Below are 17,601 nucleotides of genomic sequence, written 5' to 3' on the forward strand. Positions count from 1 at the left end.
ATCATGGCATGTTTGATAGGAGTAGTAACGAACATATCGACCTGTAGCACTATCATGTACTGTCTGGGGAATGCAGTACCACTGCCAAGGCCTAAACGAGACGCGAACTGACAGCTTGTAGGGGGGTGGAATATTCAACACTAATTAATGTGGAGGGGGCGTATACTCTACTCCGAACCTTCTTATCCGGTCTACCATTCAACCGTGTAGCCTGTACCACACAAAATAGATTGTCCAGAATCCAAGTGGCAATCCACTAGATTCCTTCATCCTTGTTTTGGGCCCCAACGAGACCGCGAGAGACACCCTCACGTGATGAATACCCACGGGACGAAGGCCCTAGAAACATTGCGTCATCAGCAGGGACCCAATCAGCAAGCGGACGTGTCACTCGATGTCCCGAGCGAGACAGAACAACACCCAACCCCCCTGAGATGAGAAAGAACCCAGAATCCAGGCAATGGCGATAAGAGAGCCGAAGATTGGAAGGATTCCTTGTTGGACCCAGAATCTATGTATCTCCAGATTTGGGCGTTGCCCGATGGGCCATTCAGAGGGAGAGTTCTGTGTATGGGAAATGGCATCGACCATTCGAATTTCGAAGAGACTGAAGATCCTCACCGCCCTGCAGCCGGACAAACATGGCGTCGTCTCCATGATTCGTTCACCCGCTCGAGATTGAGACTCTGCAGGGCGGGGGCTCGGAAACAGGCCCGTGAGTGGCTGGACCAAGTGGATGCGCTGGTACGTTAGTGTTGAGTTGCGCGAGTGGCCACTGCCGGCTGGTCCGACTGTCCGACAAGCCCAGGAAAATTCCTGTCGTCGTCACCGTGATCTCATTCATCGTTTTTTACCCCTTCCTACTCTTTGGCCTTACCAACTTTCCCTCTTCTGTCCCCGGACATTGTGTTGACCAGTTTGTGGTTACAAGTCTTTCAATCCAGAACTTTAAACTTTTGGGCAACTCTTCGTGTACTTTCCACACATCTACCCTGCCATCCCATCCCTGGATAGCGACCAACATTCTTATACCTTCGCAATTTTCTTCCCTCGGGACGCGGAAGTGTGTCATACTACCACCACTTTTCTGTTAGGTTAAATTTGCCTATCGTTTCCGCCGTCATCCAACAATCGCGTCCACCCGAATATTCCTTTCCTTGGATTGGCTGATAAGTACTGCCGGGAATCCACTCCGTCTCCAAGTTTCGTTTTTGCAAGTAAGGGCCAGCCAGCATTTCGCCTGCATAATCATACATTGCCTGGTCAATTACTATAGGGTAAGTTGTTCTCTTAACTGCTGTTTTGGGTTTTCGGTATTTTCTTTTTATTTAATTTTGCCTACCCTTTGTTCATCTTATTTTATTTCTGCGAAATTCTGTTCCGGAGTTTCAATATTCCTGCTTTGAAATCAGAAATCATGGGGGGACGGAGCAAAAGAAAAAGCAGAAGAGAAAAGAAAAATACAATTCAAAACAGGAAAGAGCAGCAAGAAGAGTGGTTCCGATTACAGAACCAGAACCGAAGATAAGAATCAAGTGAAAAGAGAAGTGAAAAGAACCCCAAAAGGGATAACAAAAGCAAATAAGAAAAAAAAAAAAGAAGGAAGAAGGAAGAAGGAAGAAGGGAAAAAGAGGAAAAATTCCTGACATTTCTTTTTTTTTTTCTTTTCCAAAAATTTCCATGTTAGTGGTTTCGAGGTTGCACTCTGGCTGGTAACCCGCGGGCTTTTTGTACTCTCAGGGTTGCATGGTTTCGGCGTGACAGACAGTCGAGACAAAATAGGCATAGCCTGACCCGACGGCCACTCGACCGCCTCCCCTCTTTCTTTTCCCCCTAAATAATCTCCCTGTCGAAGCCCGGACTACGTCACAACTTTTTCCTTTCCTTTCCCCTTCCTCTCCAACACGATCTACTTCTGACTGCCGTGTACTCGCTCAGTGACCTCTGGGTACAGGCGTTGCGCTGCAGTATCTCCAGCTCCCGAAGCATCAACAACTTGTCGCATTTTACTAACTTCAAATAACCAGCTTTGCTCTTTAACTTCCCTTTCCCGTACCCCTCCGTTGTTTTTCTTGTTCAGCGTCCGTCCCGTCCTTATTCTTCTTCGTGTCCTCGCCACCTCGTCCGCTCGCTTGGCTATTTTTTTCCTTACATCCCCGGGGTCACCTGTCGACCTCCCTCGCTCTAATATATCGACACCAACAAAAACTCCCCCTCTTCTCCTCCTTTCTTCGCTATTATGTCTGCAGCGGTTACTTCGACCGTTTCGACCAGTCTAGCTAATCATACCGATACTCGTAATTCTACCCCAATGGATGCGAAAAAGGCGGGCCTAGACACCGAAGGTGAGTTGTGCGCATCTTTAAAATTCGCTGTTTTGATTCTTCGCTTTTTTGCGCGCGTGGAACTCTGGTACCTCCCATGCCCCAAACTCCCGAATATCTGCTGTATCTTGCACTTCCTTACTTCATCATCGACCCTTGACCTGTTCTGGCTTGGTTGTACGCCACTGTTCCCCCAAATGTTCTGTTGACTACCCGTCGCCGTCGGGATGACCTCACAATTGGCGTCATCGATGGGGGGTCACTGTTATCAGATCCCCTTCCTCTCAAACTTCGGCCTGGACCGCCTCATTTGGCCAACCTCTTTCATTCTACCCCTGTTTCAGATAACCTCACTGTCGCGTACTTCATCATCATCATCATTGTCATTGTCATTGTCGTTGTCGGTGTTGTCATACTAACGCGCACATTTGCTCCGGATACAGACTCCCGGGCGACCTCTTCGGATCTCAAAGACACCAAGCCTGATGTAGATCCTCAAACCTCGTTGGCGCCGCCTCCGCGACCAGCCATAACAAGCGCGACTGATACTCCCGATTACTTCAACTCCGTCCACAACCCTTTCTCTTTGGAACCCAATCCCTTCGAGCAATCTTTTGGCAGTGGTGGTTCCTCGGGCGAAACACCCGGAAAGTCGATCCTTCCTCCTGTTGCAGCTCTTACTTCTCCTGCCCTGCCGGGCGCAAGTTCTGCCGGTGGCGGCTACGGCTGGTCCAACTCTCTGCGCTCCGGGCCGCTGAGTCCTGCTATGCTCGCCGGGCCGACTGGCACTAGCGATTATTTTGACAGTATTGGCAGGGGCTTCCCTACCCCCAACGAGTCTTCTCTCCGCACTGGTTTGACTCCGGGCGGAGGGGGGTCTATGTTTCCCGCTCCTAGTCCCAATTCTCAGGCACTTCTGCAACAGCTGCAGAGTGGTGGTGCGACACCGTCGACCATTGAATTCCACCGTACTGCCCTTAACGCTGCCAAGAAGAACAGCTTAGGTGGCCCAACTTCTAACCCCACTTCCGAACCTGACCCAGCGACGCAAACCAATATGGATATTAAGCCGAACCAACCTGCCGGTTCCGACCCATTCGGTCATCATGATGCTGCTGATGCGGCTAACGGGCTCTTCATGCTGGCCAAGGGTGGACAGGCTAACCCCAATCAGTTCCCTGTTTCAAACCAAGCATCGATCCAGCCACAGAGTATTCAGGCCAATGACCAGCAACTTGATGCTGGCGCCGATAGACGTAACTCGCAAAACATGAATGGTGTATCAGGCAGGGAGACCAGCGGCGACGCCTCTGACATGCAGGGTGAGCAGACGAAGCCTGCTGCCAAGGGCAAAGCCAAGAAGAACACAAGCACAAAAGCCAGCACCGCAGGAAACAACAGGCGCAAGGCAGAAGATGCACCTAAAGGGTCGAACAAGAAGGCCAAGACGAGTAACGGGTCTGGTAGTGTTGAGCCTCCTTCCGATGCCGGGGATTCTGAAGAGGATGATGATGATCTGAAGAGGAAGAATTCGACAGACACGAAGAAGATGACTGACGAAGAGAAGAGGAAGAACTTCCTCGAGAGGAACAGGTAAGATGAGCTGTTCCATTATGGCGCATTCAAGTTATCGGCTCGGTGCTAACGCAGATTGCAGGGTTGCGGCGCTCAAGTGTCGCCAGCGAAAGAAGCAATGGCTTGCCAACCTCCAAGCGAAGGTGGAACTGTTTACCTCCGAGAACGATGCGCTTACTGCCACTGTCACACAGCTCCGTGAGGAAATCGTCAATCTCAAGACACTGTTGCTTGCGCATAAGGACTGCCCCGTCTCTCAGGCCCAAGGGTTGGGTCCTCTCATGATGAACGGCATGTCGACAGGATTTGATGCGCATCCATACAACATCCCCAACGGTATGGGAATGCAAGCAGGAGCACCTATCCCCACTCAGGGGCTACGACGGTAATGAAGTCCCCATGCGAGACTACGATAATACATGAATGGTCGTGTTCCGTCTCATTTGGTTGCAGAACAGCCAAATTTCCTCTATATTCTTCTTCTTGCTTCAGGAGTGCAGGCGCCAACCAGGGAGTGTGTGGCGCCTTGTCTGCCTGCTTCCTCTTGCTCTTATTATTTGGCTACGCGCCACCGGCATGGATAGGTGTTAATGATGTATACGATTTCTAAAAACGGACGGCTGAATTTGAAGTGGAATGGGCATCACTCGATCACCAGAAGGTGCAAACTTGGCGCAAAAGCTTGGCTGCTTTTTTCTTCTTATCACTCTCTTTCTTTTTTCACTTCGACCCTCAGAGCTCTCGTCCTGCCTGGCATCGGTACTCGCAGGCTAGGGTGTTGTATTGTGTACTCATTTATCTTTTGCTTTCACTTTTTACTCTTGCTATCCCCATTTGCTATGAGGGCTTCTCTTCGTCTGTCTGATACTTGCGGGACACTGGGTGTTTGCCTTTATCTTTTTGTTGTTGCGAAACACGGTACTGGGTGGCGTACTGGAGGCTTCTTGCTGTCATTTGCTTTCATACTAGATGTCATTAAGCGTCTAGGGAATTTGCTGAGCTTGAATTCCAACTGATACTTCAAACAAACTCTGTGGTATTTGTAAGGATGCGCATAATAAAGACAGTAAGTCGTAGATCGATTGACGGCCTGCAATCGGTGATCAGGAACGTCGTGCTTGGCAGGACGCGGTGGATTTAGGTTCAAACCATACAAACGGGTCAAACAAGACAACAACATCCATCCCATACGCGGGTCACTTGGTCTTCGGCGATGGGCTCCGACGCAATTGATACCTAAACACGTCAAGTGTATATGCCATAGCTACTTCTAGGTCTTCCTCTTACTGGTGCGGGACGCCATGCCCTAGACTCCGAGAATCCAGCGAATTGGCAGGCCGTCCACTCCTTGTTCGACCATTAACTTCTCGCCGCGTCTACCCTCGAAAGGCGGTATTCTGCGCCAGCCGACCTATAATCAATCCATTGCCTCTGGAGGGGCTGCGAGCTGTGTGTGAACTACACGATAATAATTGAAGCAGAAGGAATAATACAAAAGGCACAATTCAACAAAAGAGAGCACTACAAGCGAGCTAAAAAAGCATGTCCGCCCGCCAACCCGCGCGCCCGCGGCGCATCGACGACGCCCTCTCCCAGCTCGTCGACTCCCTTACCCCTCCACTCTCATTCTCCGACATCGACGACGGCTACCCCGACGACGCAGAAGAAGCCCTCGCAGCAGCAGAGGAGCGACGACACCAGGATATCCTCGAGCGGTCATGGCGCATCCTCGACACCTACACGAGCGCAGCCAACAACGATCCGGCCTCGCCGCCGGGCCCCGGAATAAGCAGACGGGGAAGCTTAGCAGGCGGGGAAAACATTAACAACGCGTCGGACCTGATAAAGAGGAAACTACTACGCGAGAATGCGAGCCCCGATAAGGCGGTGCGGTTCTCGAACCTTTACTCGCGTCTGTTGACGCAGCCGGTGCTGTCGCAGAAATGGGCCATCTTGTACTTGCTTTATCGGCTCTCTGGGGCGGATGATTATGATGGGTTTCTTATGGATGACGAAGTCGTTATGGAGGCGAGGAGTCCGCCAGTCGAGCCGGCAAATTTGCAGAATGTGCTGGGGAAGGGGCAGAGGACGAAACAGGGCTGGGGTGATCAGTCGGATGAGGAGGGTCCTGCGATTAGCTCGTCGGCGTCTCAGTTGCCTGGGAGGATTGAGAGGAAAGCATCGGTGCGACGGCAGGACTTGTTTGCGGATAAGGAGCGAGAACCGGAGCTTGATGTGGGCTTGCAGACGACGGAGAGGCCTCGAGAGACTCGGGTTACCCGTAGTCGGGCAAATACTGGGGTCAGAGAACCGTTTAATGATGATCAGAAGACGATACTGCCGGATCCTGGTCCGGAGAAGGAGCAGAAGCCGACGGGACCTCTGGAAGATGGGCTTCTCCGTGATCTACCATTCAATCTACAGGGGTTATCCTCCTCCAATCTGCATTTCTCCTCATCGTCTATTCTGAAACTGCCACCCTCACTGCCTTTGCCTGTCGTTTCGCTTCTGAATTCCCTTGCAGAGCCTTGTCTCCTATATCGCGGGCTGTCGACCTTTGTTGAAAGCTCGGGCGGTGGCCTTTTAAGCCAGAGTTTGCGGGCAGCTCTCTCGCATGAGCTCCGCTCGTATCTGGGCCTCGTTGCTACGTTGGAAGGAGAGATTCGACGGGCACTGGCGGCGCCTGCGGATCCAAATGATCCTAGGAGTGCCTCTAAGAGTGGTGTGACGTTGAAGCGATGTGTTGTCTGGACGCGAGATGCAACTATGGCGCTGCGGTTGATGAGTCTTATTGTTGAGGAAGCTCAGAGTAAGCGCTCGGCTTATAGATTATGGTATTCAAGCTGACGGTGATATTGCAGACAAGAAAGGTGGTCAATTGATCTCCTTGATTCACGGCTTCTCGACTTCTCATGGCGACCCTTTTGTATGCGCTCTGGCAGAGAAGCTCCTCAACCACGTTACCCGGCCCTTCTACGATATGCTACGGCTTTGGATCTACGATGGCGAGCTGTCCGACCCCTACAAAGAATTCTTCGTTGTCGAGCCAGAATTCAGACCCAGCACGGACCCACGTCGCATTGCGACCAGTGTTTGGGAGGATAAGTATAAGCTTGACGATGAGATGGTGCCCTCCATAATCACACAAGATTTCGCGAAGAAGGTGTTCTTGATTGGGAAGTCGCTGAACTTCATACGATATGGCTGTGGTGACTCGGGGTGGGTTGAAGCTTACTCGAAGGAAGCCTCCAAAGAACTGCGGTATGGCGATACGGCTACTCTGGAGTCTTCAATTGACGAAGCCTATAAGACCACGATGGCACGGTTGATCTACCTTATGGATGAAAAGTTCAAGCTGTTTGACCATCTTAAGGCACTAAAGAAGTACCTATTACTTGGACAGGGTGACTTCATCGCCTTGCTGATGGAGTCGTTGGCATCCAATCTTGACCGACCAGCTAACTCACAGTACCGGCATACACTGACTGCCCAGTTGGAGCATGCCATTCGAGCCTCAAACGCACAATACGACTCCCCAGATGTTCTCCGTCGTTTGGATGCCCGCATGTTAGAACTCAGCCATGGAGAGATTGGTTGGGACTGCTTCACCCTAGAATATAAGATCGACGCCCCAGTAGACGTGGTCATCACACCATGGGGCTCTACTCAATACCTGAAAGTCTTCAACTTTCTCTGGCGTGTGAAACGCGTCGAGTTCGCCCTAGGCAGTACCTGGCGACGATGCATGACCGGCGCCCGAGGAGTCCTAGGAAGCGTCAACGACAAAGTTGGATCAGACTGGAAGCGAGCAAGATGCGTAATCGCCGAGATGATCCACTTCGTCTGTCAACTCCAATACTACATCCTATTCGAAGTGATCGAAGCAAGCTGGGACCAGCTGCAAGCCTCCATTTCCAAACCCGGCTGCACCCTAGACGACCTAATCGAAGCACACACCAAATACCTCAACTCCATCACCCACAAGGGCCTCCTCGGCTCCTCCACCTCCTTCAAAAACAATACGTCTTCCTCCTCAACGAACCCCAAACAACAACAAGAGGAAGGCTTCCTCACCCAACTCCACCAAATCCTTAAGATCATGCTCGCCTATAAAGACGCCGTCGACGGCCTCTACTCCTTCTCCGTCGCGGAATTCACCCGCAGACAAGAACTCAGCGCCAAAATCGAAACTCGCACCGCCCAAGGCCGCTGGGGCCTCACAGACCGCGACCTCCGCCGTCCCTTACGAGGCCATAAGGACTCCATCTCCTCCTCAATGTCCCCCTCCGTCGCTGCTTACACGCCCAACAACCTCGCCGGTGGCGGCGGCGATGACTACGGCATGGGCACCCCCTCTTCCCTCAACCCCCATGATCTCTCCGCCGACGACCATATGCTCGCTTCCCTGCGCGTCCGGCTCCGCGACCTCTCCGCTGAATTCCGCTCCCGCCTCAACGTCCTCCTGGGCGACCTTGCCTACCAGCCTGATGTGGATATGCGGTTCCTGGGTGTTGTCATGAACTTCAATGATGTGTATGAGCCCGTTCGGAGACGCAGGACCGCGGGCTCCAGCTCACGTGATAAGGAGAGGGCGAGACGCAAGGCCGCGGCTGTTGCGGCTGCTAATGCGAATGCTGCTGCTGAGGGTAATGCGTCGTCGTCCAAGGAGGCGAGGAAAGAAAGAGAGAGGGAGAAAGCGGAAAATAGCGGGACTGGAAGCGCTACTGGGTAGTAGTAGTAGATTTTTTTTGGGCTGTATAACTATATCCCTTCCCCTTGAGGGACTTTTTGGTCTGTGTTTGTCTTCTCAGTGTGTGTATTTATGGAGTGATGGGTATGATTGGCATGAATGGGATGGGCTGGATGGGACTTGAAGCGAAGTGACATTTCCCAAAAATCAAAAGAATGTATAACGAAAAGTAATAACGGCCTCACGTATAGACATGGCTATTTAATTCTATTAGAGCCTTTAGATTGTATATTTACTTAGCGATATAGAGCTGAATTTGACTATGACATGTAGTAGATAAATAGAGCGGAGATAAGCTAACTAGCAGTCCACTTCAGATTTCTTTATCTCCGCACCTCACGTGGAAAATTTCCCCAAAACTTTCTGTCTGCGGACGATCAAGAAACAACCCATACGTTCATTCTTCTTATTCCCCATCACCTCTCCATTTTCTCCTTAATAATCCTAAAATTAGGATATCTGGGACAACGCGACTCACACTATCAAAAATTTGTTCACATTCGTCCACCGCCGCTCCGCAAATTCGAACGATTCTTATCCGTTACCGTCGCATTGCTCAATGTCGAGCAACCCCCAAGAATCTCCACAACAGCAAAAGCAACAACAACAACACATCCCGGCTTGGAAGAAGATGGGTCTAAAACTCAAGAATGCTAAGGATACGGTGGAGGAGACGGGTACGAAAAGGGGAGATGTGGACAAGAAGCAGCAGGATCGCAAGAAGAGCAAGAAGAGACGGCTTGAGGATGATGATGATGATGAGGGTAAGGAGGTGAAGGAAGATGATGCTGAGAAGAAGAAAAAGAAGAAGAAGAGGGTGTCGTTCTCGGCTGATGCGAAGAAATTGGATGGTGATGCGGAGGATCAGGAGGAGGAACAGGAGCAGGAGCAGGAGCAGGATCAAATGAAGGTTGATGCTGATGCTGAGGGTGACGGTGACAAGGCTGATGATGAAGGCGAGGGAAAGAAAAAGAAAAAGGAAAAGAAGAAGAAGAACAAGAAGCAAGACGGTTCGAATGATGCTTCATCCACCTCCACGACACCGAGAATCCACGAAACGCCTATCCTTTCCTACCTGAGTCTGTACCACAAGCATCGGTCGGCGTGGAAGTTCCAAAAGAATCGCGAGACGCATCTTTTTAAACATGTTTTGTCGCTGGAGCAGGTCCCAACGCTGTACAATGCGGCTTTGCTTGCCTATCTACAGGGGTTGAAGAGCGAAGGTGCGAAGTTGCGGTTGCGACAGATAGCCGAGGAGGTCATCAAGGCGGAGATCGATGCTGAGGAGGATCAACCGAGTGCTCCTGCGGAGACGGAGGAGTCGAAGGAGGGTGAGGAGGCAAACGAGGGCTCTGCGGCGACGGATAAGGCTAGTTACGACAAGGCTGTTGGTGTTTTCCGGACACGCTTGGCTGCGGGCCAGGAAGATATCGATTGCCAGGATGTTACTGGGCAGCTCAATGCTGAGACGCTAAAGAAGTACGAGAACAGGGCACGGGCTGAGCTCATTTTGTTTGCTGTCAACGGTACGCTGTTCAATTATCACAAGCCGAAGCCTGTTGGGCAGAAAGGGAAGAAGGCGGCGCAAAACCAACCCGGCAAGAAGAAGAAGAAGAACCGTACTGCTATCGTGGAGATCTCCAGCAGCAGTGAGAGCGAGAGTTCTAGCGATTCTGATAGCGACAGCGACAGTGACGATGAGAAGAAGACCAAGGCTAAGCCTACAACCGCCAAAGCCTCGTCTTCTAAAGACAGCAGTGACAGTGACAGCAGCAGCAGCAGCAGCAGCAGCAGCAGTGATAGCGACAGCGACTCGGATAGCTCAAGTTCGAGTGACTAGCTGTTATGCCACTCTTGAATTGTCAGGTGCTCGTGCTTTCTCAAAAGTAACACGCCCTTCCAATGACCTTCGGTTTGATTGTTACGTCCCAAATTAGGAGGGATGTTATGTTTATAGAAGATTTATAGACCCTCATGTCCAGTCATAGAGATCACTATAGCTTGGTCAATCACAACTCTGGTAGTTGCTTGCCTGTTGTTGCTACAATAAGTTGCCTAGTAGAGAGAGACAGGTAGGCCAGGTCTGCTGTGAATATCACGCTATGATATTACTCCATATAGTGCTCTCCAATGCCTTTGTTGTTAAACTCCATCCCCCCTGTAGTCATAACTATAACGCATGGTGACTAAGGCAAATCATCTATTCCCTCCATCTAAACCCTGTGGTATTCCCTTCATTTGGGATTGAGGTGTGTGAGGAGGGTATATAAAAGTAACTAGTAGTTGATACTAGTAGTTTACAGAACTTGACTACAGTTGAAAATGATACTACTACTATATATACTAGTACTAGATCGCTTGCTCAAACCACTTTGTAATATATACTTAGTAGTGACCTGAGGTTATCGTAGAAATTATAGTAAGATACTGACCCAGAAGAGACTCGAAAAACCCAATCATTTCAAGAGAAAATCAAAAAGTAAATAAGTTCTTCTTACCATACCATCGCATCGCTCAATGAAGCAGAGCTTCATAGCTGCATCGATAGAGATGATTGATAGATGAGCGGCACAATCGATGATGCCGTGAAGGCGGTGACCGCTGGAGCTTACTCAAACGGAGACCCAAAGCTAGAGCTCCGGCCAGGCACCCTCTGGCACGCGTCCTCTGCTAACGTCCCTCCTCCCTCGTCCTCGATCCTCCATTCCCCCATCTCGATTCATTCTCATCTTGCTATAAGTCTAATTAATTTCCATTATATCTTCGAGTCGATTCTGATATACCACTGCAATCATGTCTGGTGAGATTCCCCGGACTCTCTTGACTGAACCGGCTTCCATGACTTCATCGATAGACTGACAATCTCCGCGAGCAGGAAGTGCATATGACAGACACATTACCATTTTCTCAGACTCGGGTCGTCTGTACCAAGTTGGTAAGTGGCCCTCCCTCGACTCTTTATCACCGCCTCTCTTCCCGACGACCCTCGAAGTACCCCGGTCACGGACCACGTTAGATCATCAAGGCCACCTACTTACCATCAATGCCCTCGGCGCTTAGAATATGCCTTCAAGGCCATCACCTCTGCCAACATCACCTCGCTAGGTGTGAGGGGAAAGAACTGCGCTGTGGTTCTGTCCCAAAAGAAAGTTGCTGTAAGCTTGTCCCCCGCCCGAGACGGCCTATTGGTCATCGTCTGATAACCATACCAGGACAAATTGATCGACCCATCCTCCGTTTCGTACATTTTCAGAATTTCGCCGTCAGTGGGCTGTGTAATGACCGGCTCTATCGCCGATGCGAGAGCCAGTGTTGACCGTGCTCGTGGTGAGGCGGCTGAATTCCGATACAAGTATGGCTACGAGATGCCCTGTGATGTCCTCGCAAAGCGACTTGGAAATATCAATCAGGTCTACACGCAAAGGGTATGTGTCACCTGCTCATAAAGCTAGCCCGAGACATTGGCTGATGGATCACGTTCACCCCTCTAGGCTTACATGCGTCCCCTCGGAGTTGCCACGACCCTAGTATCTGTTGATTCGGAGAAGGGTCCCCAGCTTTACAAGGTCGATCCTGCTGGATACTATATCGGATATAAGGCGACTGCATCTGGTCCGAAGCAGCAGGAGGCGATCACTTACTTGGAGAAGAAGCTGAAAAACAAGGAGTACGCCGACGGCAGCTGGGAGGAAGTGGTGGAGCTGGGAATCACGGCTTTGAGCAACGTGCTGAGTGTTGATTTCAAGAAACACGAATTGGAGATTGGAATCGTGGGAGGGCCGCGAGCAGATGGCCAGGAAGGGACAGACATTGGTTTCCGGACTCTGACGGAGGACGAGATCGACGAACGACTGCAGGCCATCAGCGAGAAGGACTGAGCTGATTTTCACATTGTTTTTTTACTGGGAGCATCCATGTTGGTAGACGCAAACGATCGATGAACATCATTAATTTTCTCTGATGCCCTGAGCTGGCTTGTCTGATGAAACTCTATTCTCCATCCTGGTCGGATGACTTGCTTTTTGCACCGCTGTTGTACTTGACATCCAAAACCTGGGAGCGCCCCCCTTGCAGCTACTGTGGCCGGGGGCTCATGTATCGGAAAGACCCGACACCTGTTCCTCCGGATTGGTGGCAAATATGGGGATAGACCGCACGATGTGATAAAGTATGGTCTTTGCGACCTGACAGGCTTAGAGAGAGAAGTTGCTTATCTGCACGTTCCATGCTGCAGCACTTGTTACTAAAGAAAGGAATGGTGGAACCGGAATCATCGATGCAGAGCACTGTCAGACGTCTACTGCTATGAAGTATTGAGTGTACTACCTGCAAGCTTTAGTACTCAATGGGAAATCAATCCCTGGACTAGCTTTTTGCACTGAAGCAACGTTGACCGTGCTCATTGGAGGAACGGAACATGATGAAACTTGCCACCGAGGAGGTCGGGACGGAGATACTGTTCGTATCCTGCAAGTAGTCGTGATGTGATACACAAGGAAGGTGAGAACAACAGCTCGGATGGAGGATGATGAAGATGATGATGGCAGAAACTAGTAGTATGGAGTAGTAAGAATCCAGTCAATGGTGGATACGCAACTTAACCTTCAAGCCTGAGGCTGCCGTGTTTGCTTTTCCATTTTCAGCTGGTTTACTCGCCTCTTTTGTGGCTGAGCTGGACATTGTGGCTTTCACAGTCTTCTTGGCCGCCGTTCTATCTTTGTCATTTTTGCTTCTGTTCCTCGCTGCTTTCCTCTGCTCTACTCGCCCTTGCCTGTTCGCCGTGGAACCGAACGGTGCCTGAACCTAAACCGAGTCAGTGTCGAAGCCAAAATCCTCGCGAGGAATTCCCTGCACTTGCACTCGATTATTTCCCTTCTCGTCGATATCTCCGTTCCAACTTGCAGCTGATGTGAACTATGAAGTTACTAGGGTGTGGCGTTTACCGAGGGTGGATGACCCTCATCCCAGCTGGCAGTACCTCGCACTTCCCACTACTTTTTTTTTTTTTTTTTCAGTAGAGTTCCGCTACTTTTTTACTAGGATTAGGCTAAGTAATCATGCCATGGGTTGACGGTCCATCACTCCATCTGCTCATGCTTGCCCGTCTCCACTCCGTCTGCAAGATGAACCGAGATCCAGCAAGCAGCAGCCCCTAAACCAGAAAGTCAAAAATAATATACTCCAAAATAAATGATAATAAAATTTTCATTGTGGCTTTATCGGCTTCCCACTGGTGTGGTCCCCCTGTGACACATGCGGCGATGTATCACCCCGTCCACCTTCTCCACCCACAGCTTGTGGAGCGGTCTTGAACATCGTTTCTAGCTTTGATTTTCTCTTTCTTTCCCAATATTTCACCCCTGTTTTGAGCCTTTAGACTGCTATCACCGGCTGCCGTGACCCAGTTTTGTGTATCGCTTTCATTTCCTTATGCATATGCAGACCCATAAGCATTGATCCCCTAACCTGGGCCAGCTGCTTGCTTAGCGTCGCGCTTAGATATCAGCCTTAGATCCATTCGCCGTGGGTGGACATCCCAGGCCCTTTCGGACACATGGCTCTCATGGGGCCTGTTTCCTACTATTGATCCACAATGGGTGTCATTATCCAGCTGCAGTCCCTAGCTGTGATGTCCTCCTTTCTCCATCAGCGTCCGTAAACGCAGCCAGCCACTACTCATGATGATGATCCTCTTTCACCATGTTCCCCATCGCCGGGCTGATGGTCCATGGCCATCAACAATACCCATGGCTGAACGTTAAGCTTAAAAGGATATCCCACCCTCGGCCTTCAGATAATTATACCATAGAGGAAATCAGAGCTCGACTCATCGGGAACATCAAGGTTGCCTTGTCTCTTCTAGTCAATTGACTTGACCGTTGCTCTAGCACACTTTATTTATTCTCTCTGGGATATAGTTCTTTTAGTGCCTTCTTTATTGCACTCTTCATTTTCCACATACCCTTAATCACTTTTCGGAGGCAACTTCAAGTTTACATAAATCGCAATGGCTGACGGACGTAAGTATCGACTTCCTCTCTTCTCTCCACCATCCTGGGGTCGGCAATGGCATTGACATGTTGTAGTCAACGAAGCACGTGCCCTGCGGGTGGCCGAGATCATAAACGACTACCGAACTCTACTTGTGCACATCTCCCAACAGAATGTCCAAATCCCGAGTGCAGAAGCCAACGAAGAGGGCTACAAGACCATCAGAGAAGGCCTGGCTGCTGCGCAGGCATTGATGTCGTCCAACTACAATCCCAGCATGACACCCGCCCAGTCGAACGTGGAGACGGAGAAGGCGGAGTTGCAGAGAGTCATCCTTGATGCCAGCGCCCGGCGGTTTCAAGCTCATCGCATCTACCTTCGCGTGGCAGCCGCCAGAAGATGGGCTATCAACCGCCAGAACGTCCTACGAGGACAACAACCTGGACCTCAACACGCTGCTCAACTCAAGACTGTGAGCAACACGTTTCGACAGGTGAGCCAAACCCTAAAGCGTCGAGGTTATTGAGTCAATTGACTGACCCTGGATACAACAATAGGAAATGGCACAAGTAACGGACCAGTACGTCGTTGCTGATCTCCGGGCTGCGGACACGCGGGCAGGACATTGGCTTGCCGACGATCCTTCGCTGCCAGTAATCCTCACCTGGATCCGTTCTCACCCGTGAATTTACTGGTCTGATGATGTGCAATTCTATACACCTGACCCTATTGGCAGGAAAATACGTTGCAGTGTATAGATGTATGATGTTCTAAATGGTTTTCGGGCCTACAGCACCAATTTCCTTGGTTATTTCGGTATACCCTTGATGTGGGCGGTTTGTTATCCGCAATTTTGGGCGCAGGTCGCCCATCGTTCTCTTTTTTCCCTGGAAAAGAAAAGCAGTATGATTCCCTATGATACGCCTCCTGTGTTCGGTTCTCTCTTCTACTTTCTGAATTTGCTCTTTTTCGGCTTTCATGTTGATCTACTACTTTGTTTGGTTTCCTTTCATGTCATGATATCCCTCTTAAATTATGGCTTACGCTAGATGCGATTTAATTGGAAATCCCCAGTGAGGGTCAATTAGCTCTATTTTTGTTTTCTTTCTTTTTTCTTTCGGTGTAATGGTTGGTAATTATCCCCCTAAATCTCCTTGGGGTAGCTGTGCGAGCAACCAGTTTATTTTGGGACTATCGATGCAATATGCAACCCAAGGCAGGGATGTCGCTGCCTTAGCGGTAGATTAGTGCCAGTTTCCTCATTATTGACGGATCAATTCTCCGCGCTGCAAAGCTGAAGCGAACAATCTATCAATGATAGTACTACTTGTTAATCCTTGGCATGTTACGAATTCCTTCTAACCGAGGGAACTGGTACGATCAGGGTCATCCACATGGGCAAAGGTCTACTTCTGCGACATCCGCCACAGTGATGTCGACCGCGGACAGTGAAGAGGATAGCGCGTGGCTTGCCAGTCGTTTCCTGTCAAGCAGTCGGTAAGCCCGCCCTGTGGATCCGACGGGTTATTGTGGAGAAGGAGGGGGGGGGAAGAAGAATTTTCGAATAATTATTCAGAATTTCTGAAACGAGAAGAACCTTCAGAGTTCAGTTTGCCCGGAATAGAATAGATGGGTTCCAGTTGTCCACATGGCTAGGGTGATGCGGGAAACGGCCTACCAGCTGAATTGCTGGTGTAGAATTTTTCTCATTGGCGTCGAATTAACGTGTCGAAGGGGGCGAAACGCTCTGGCCGAAGCGACAGACAGACACGAAACGATGTATTCTCCATCAATTCATCCAATGACAGCCGCCGGAGTTACCGACGTGCTGGGTCGCTGCTAAACTTTTGGGTGCAGCCGGTCGAGGACATCCCAGCTGAATTGGATGGGGCAGGGAGGATCCATTGCTGCATGCGCCCGGAAAGTGAAATGGAGATGGGAATGAGGATGAGGGACTGACCTCTGACGGAGACGCACGATGGTTCCATTAGATCTGTCCATTGTCCTTTGCAGTTTGGGAAAAAATTTTTCATCGCAGGTCAATTTCTGATTTGGCAGATCTCTCCCCAATTGCAATGCTGGTGGGATCAAACTGTGGCCGTGCAACCGTGCCCTGCAGTAGCTTAAAGTCCCACGCGCCAATCAGTGCCCCGGCCATGCGATAGAGGCAAAAGGTTTCAGCTGAGAAGGTCCAGGAAACTGATCCACTCGGTCGCTTCTCAGTTCTCACGTTTTTCATTTTTCTGGACCTGTTTCCTATCAGGGTTTCCAGTCACTACTGGTGAGGGCGGAGATCCCGTCGGACTTGCTCCCGCTCACTGATCACCTTCTCGGATGGATCCTCTGGCTCTACTAACAAGGTGTTTCTGATCTAACCAGTGACTAGTAGTGACTGGAAGTTGACGTCCCTCGACTCCCTTCCGGTCGTCGATGGGTCCCCAAATTTAGGCCACGAGGTTGCAGAATTAGTGTCATCTGTCACGTTCGGCCAGGATCCATGGTACTACAACCGGGAATACTTTCATTGCTGTAGTTTCATTTCCGCTATCCCTCCCATTCGATCGCGCCTCAAACTGTTTCCTTGCTCGTTACAGGAACTACTCACTACCACTACGATTGCATGCTACCCCCCTGTCTCCCCATGCGTTGATCTCGACAAGGATGAGATCGGTAATCGTGGTGGTCTCCAAAAGTCCAGAACAAGCGTGATGCATCATGCACGCGCTACCACCTCGCAGTTTAATTACTCGGTCTGATCGGAGGAAGTCATTCATTGCTCCTTACGTGGCCTTTACTTTTGGACAATGCTTCATCACAGAGCAGTCGACCAGAGAGTTCCTGCTACTGCGATGTTACCCACGGTCATGCCGGACGTCGGGAAGTTGTAACCTCAGCTCCCATGATATCTTCGGAGATGTGAACTACCCCGAGATACATCATGCGCTTGTAATTTGCCCTTCA

The 17,601-nt window shown here is 50.3% G+C and overlaps 5 protein-coding genes across 5 annotated transcripts; all 5 read left to right on the forward strand.

Moving 5' to 3' along the window:
- Positions 1-1,961: 1,961 nt before the first annotated feature.
- Positions 1,962-4,389, forward strand: atfA (bZIP transcription factor atfA). Its single transcript, XM_067624128.1, has 3 exons — positions 1,962-2,345; positions 2,768-3,917; positions 3,982-4,389. The coding sequence occupies exons 1-3, from the start codon at positions 2,240-2,242 to the stop codon at positions 4,286-4,288; spliced, it is 1,563 nt and encodes a 520-aa protein (XP_067483360.1). The 5' UTR covers positions 1,962-2,239; the 3' UTR covers positions 4,289-4,389.
- Positions 4,390-5,088: 699 nt separating this feature from the next.
- ASPBRDRAFT_144640 (tubulin gamma complex associated family protein) lies at positions 5,089-8,865 on the forward strand. The gene is made up of 2 exons (XM_067619229.1): positions 5,089-6,708; positions 6,761-8,865. The coding sequence occupies exons 1-2, from the start codon at positions 5,442-5,444 to the stop codon at positions 8,629-8,631; spliced, it is 3,138 nt and encodes a 1,045-aa protein (XP_067483361.1). The 5' UTR covers positions 5,089-5,441; the 3' UTR covers positions 8,632-8,865.
- Positions 8,866-9,031: 166 nt separating this feature from the next.
- ASPBRDRAFT_38511 (WKF domain-containing protein) lies at positions 9,032-10,684 on the forward strand. The gene has a single exon (XM_067623951.1). It carries the CDS (start codon positions 9,209-9,211, stop codon positions 10,487-10,489), a length of 1,281 nt encoding a protein of 426 aa, XP_067483362.1. The 5' UTR covers positions 9,032-9,208; the 3' UTR covers positions 10,490-10,684.
- Positions 10,685-11,442: 758 nt separating this feature from the next.
- prs2 (proteasome core particle subunit alpha 1) lies at positions 11,443-12,527 on the forward strand (the record flags this gene model as incomplete). The annotated part of the gene is made up of 5 exons (XM_067626794.1): positions 11,443-11,449; positions 11,525-11,584; positions 11,710-11,804; positions 11,862-12,074; positions 12,141-12,527. 5 exons carry the CDS (start codon positions 11,443-11,445, stop codon positions 12,525-12,527), a joined length of 762 nt encoding a protein of 253 aa, XP_067483363.1.
- A 2,129-nt stretch (positions 12,528-14,656) lies between these two features.
- Positions 14,657-15,326, forward strand: ASPBRDRAFT_51779 (uncharacterized protein; the record flags this gene model as incomplete). The annotated part of the gene is made up of 3 exons (XM_067626795.1): positions 14,657-14,669; positions 14,736-15,133; positions 15,198-15,326. 3 exons carry the CDS (start codon positions 14,657-14,659, stop codon positions 15,324-15,326), a joined length of 540 nt encoding a protein of 179 aa, XP_067483364.1.
- Between the last annotated feature and the right edge of the window lie 2,275 nt (positions 15,327-17,601).

This window comes from Aspergillus brasiliensis (assembly GCF_001889945.1).
Source record: "Aspergillus brasiliensis CBS 101740 unplaced genomic scaffold ASPBRscaffold_2, whole genome shotgun sequence".
Classification (NCBI taxonomy): Eukaryota; Fungi; Ascomycota; class Eurotiomycetes; order Eurotiales; family Aspergillaceae; genus Aspergillus; species Aspergillus brasiliensis.

What these genes read in the sequence shown, in the direction of transcription:
- atfA (XM_067624128.1), top strand. Translation starts at nt 2,240, where the DNA reads ATGTCTGCAGCGGTTACTTCGACCGTTTCGACCAGTCTAGCTAATCAT. An exon ending in GGCGGGCCTAGACACCGAAG is followed by an intron (nt 2,346 to 2,767) that starts GTGAGTTGTGCG and finishes CTCCGGATACAG; the next exon opens with ACTCCCGGGCGACCTCTTCG. An exon ending in AACTTCCTCGAGAGGAACAG is followed by an intron (nt 3,918 to 3,981) that starts GTAAGATGAGCT and finishes CGCAGATTGCAG; the next exon opens with GGTTGCGGCGCTCAAGTGTC.
- ASPBRDRAFT_144640 (XM_067619229.1), top strand. Translation starts at nt 5,442, where the DNA reads ATGTCCGCCCGCCAACCCGCGCGCCCGCGGCGCATCGACGACGCCCTC. An exon ending in TATTGTTGAGGAAGCTCAGA is followed by an intron (nt 6,709 to 6,760) that starts GTAAGCGCTCGG and finishes GTGATATTGCAG; the next exon opens with ACAAGAAAGGTGGTCAATTG.
- ASPBRDRAFT_38511 (XM_067623951.1), top strand. Translation starts at nt 9,209, where the DNA reads ATGTCGAGCAACCCCCAAGAATCTCCACAACAGCAAAAGCAACAACAA.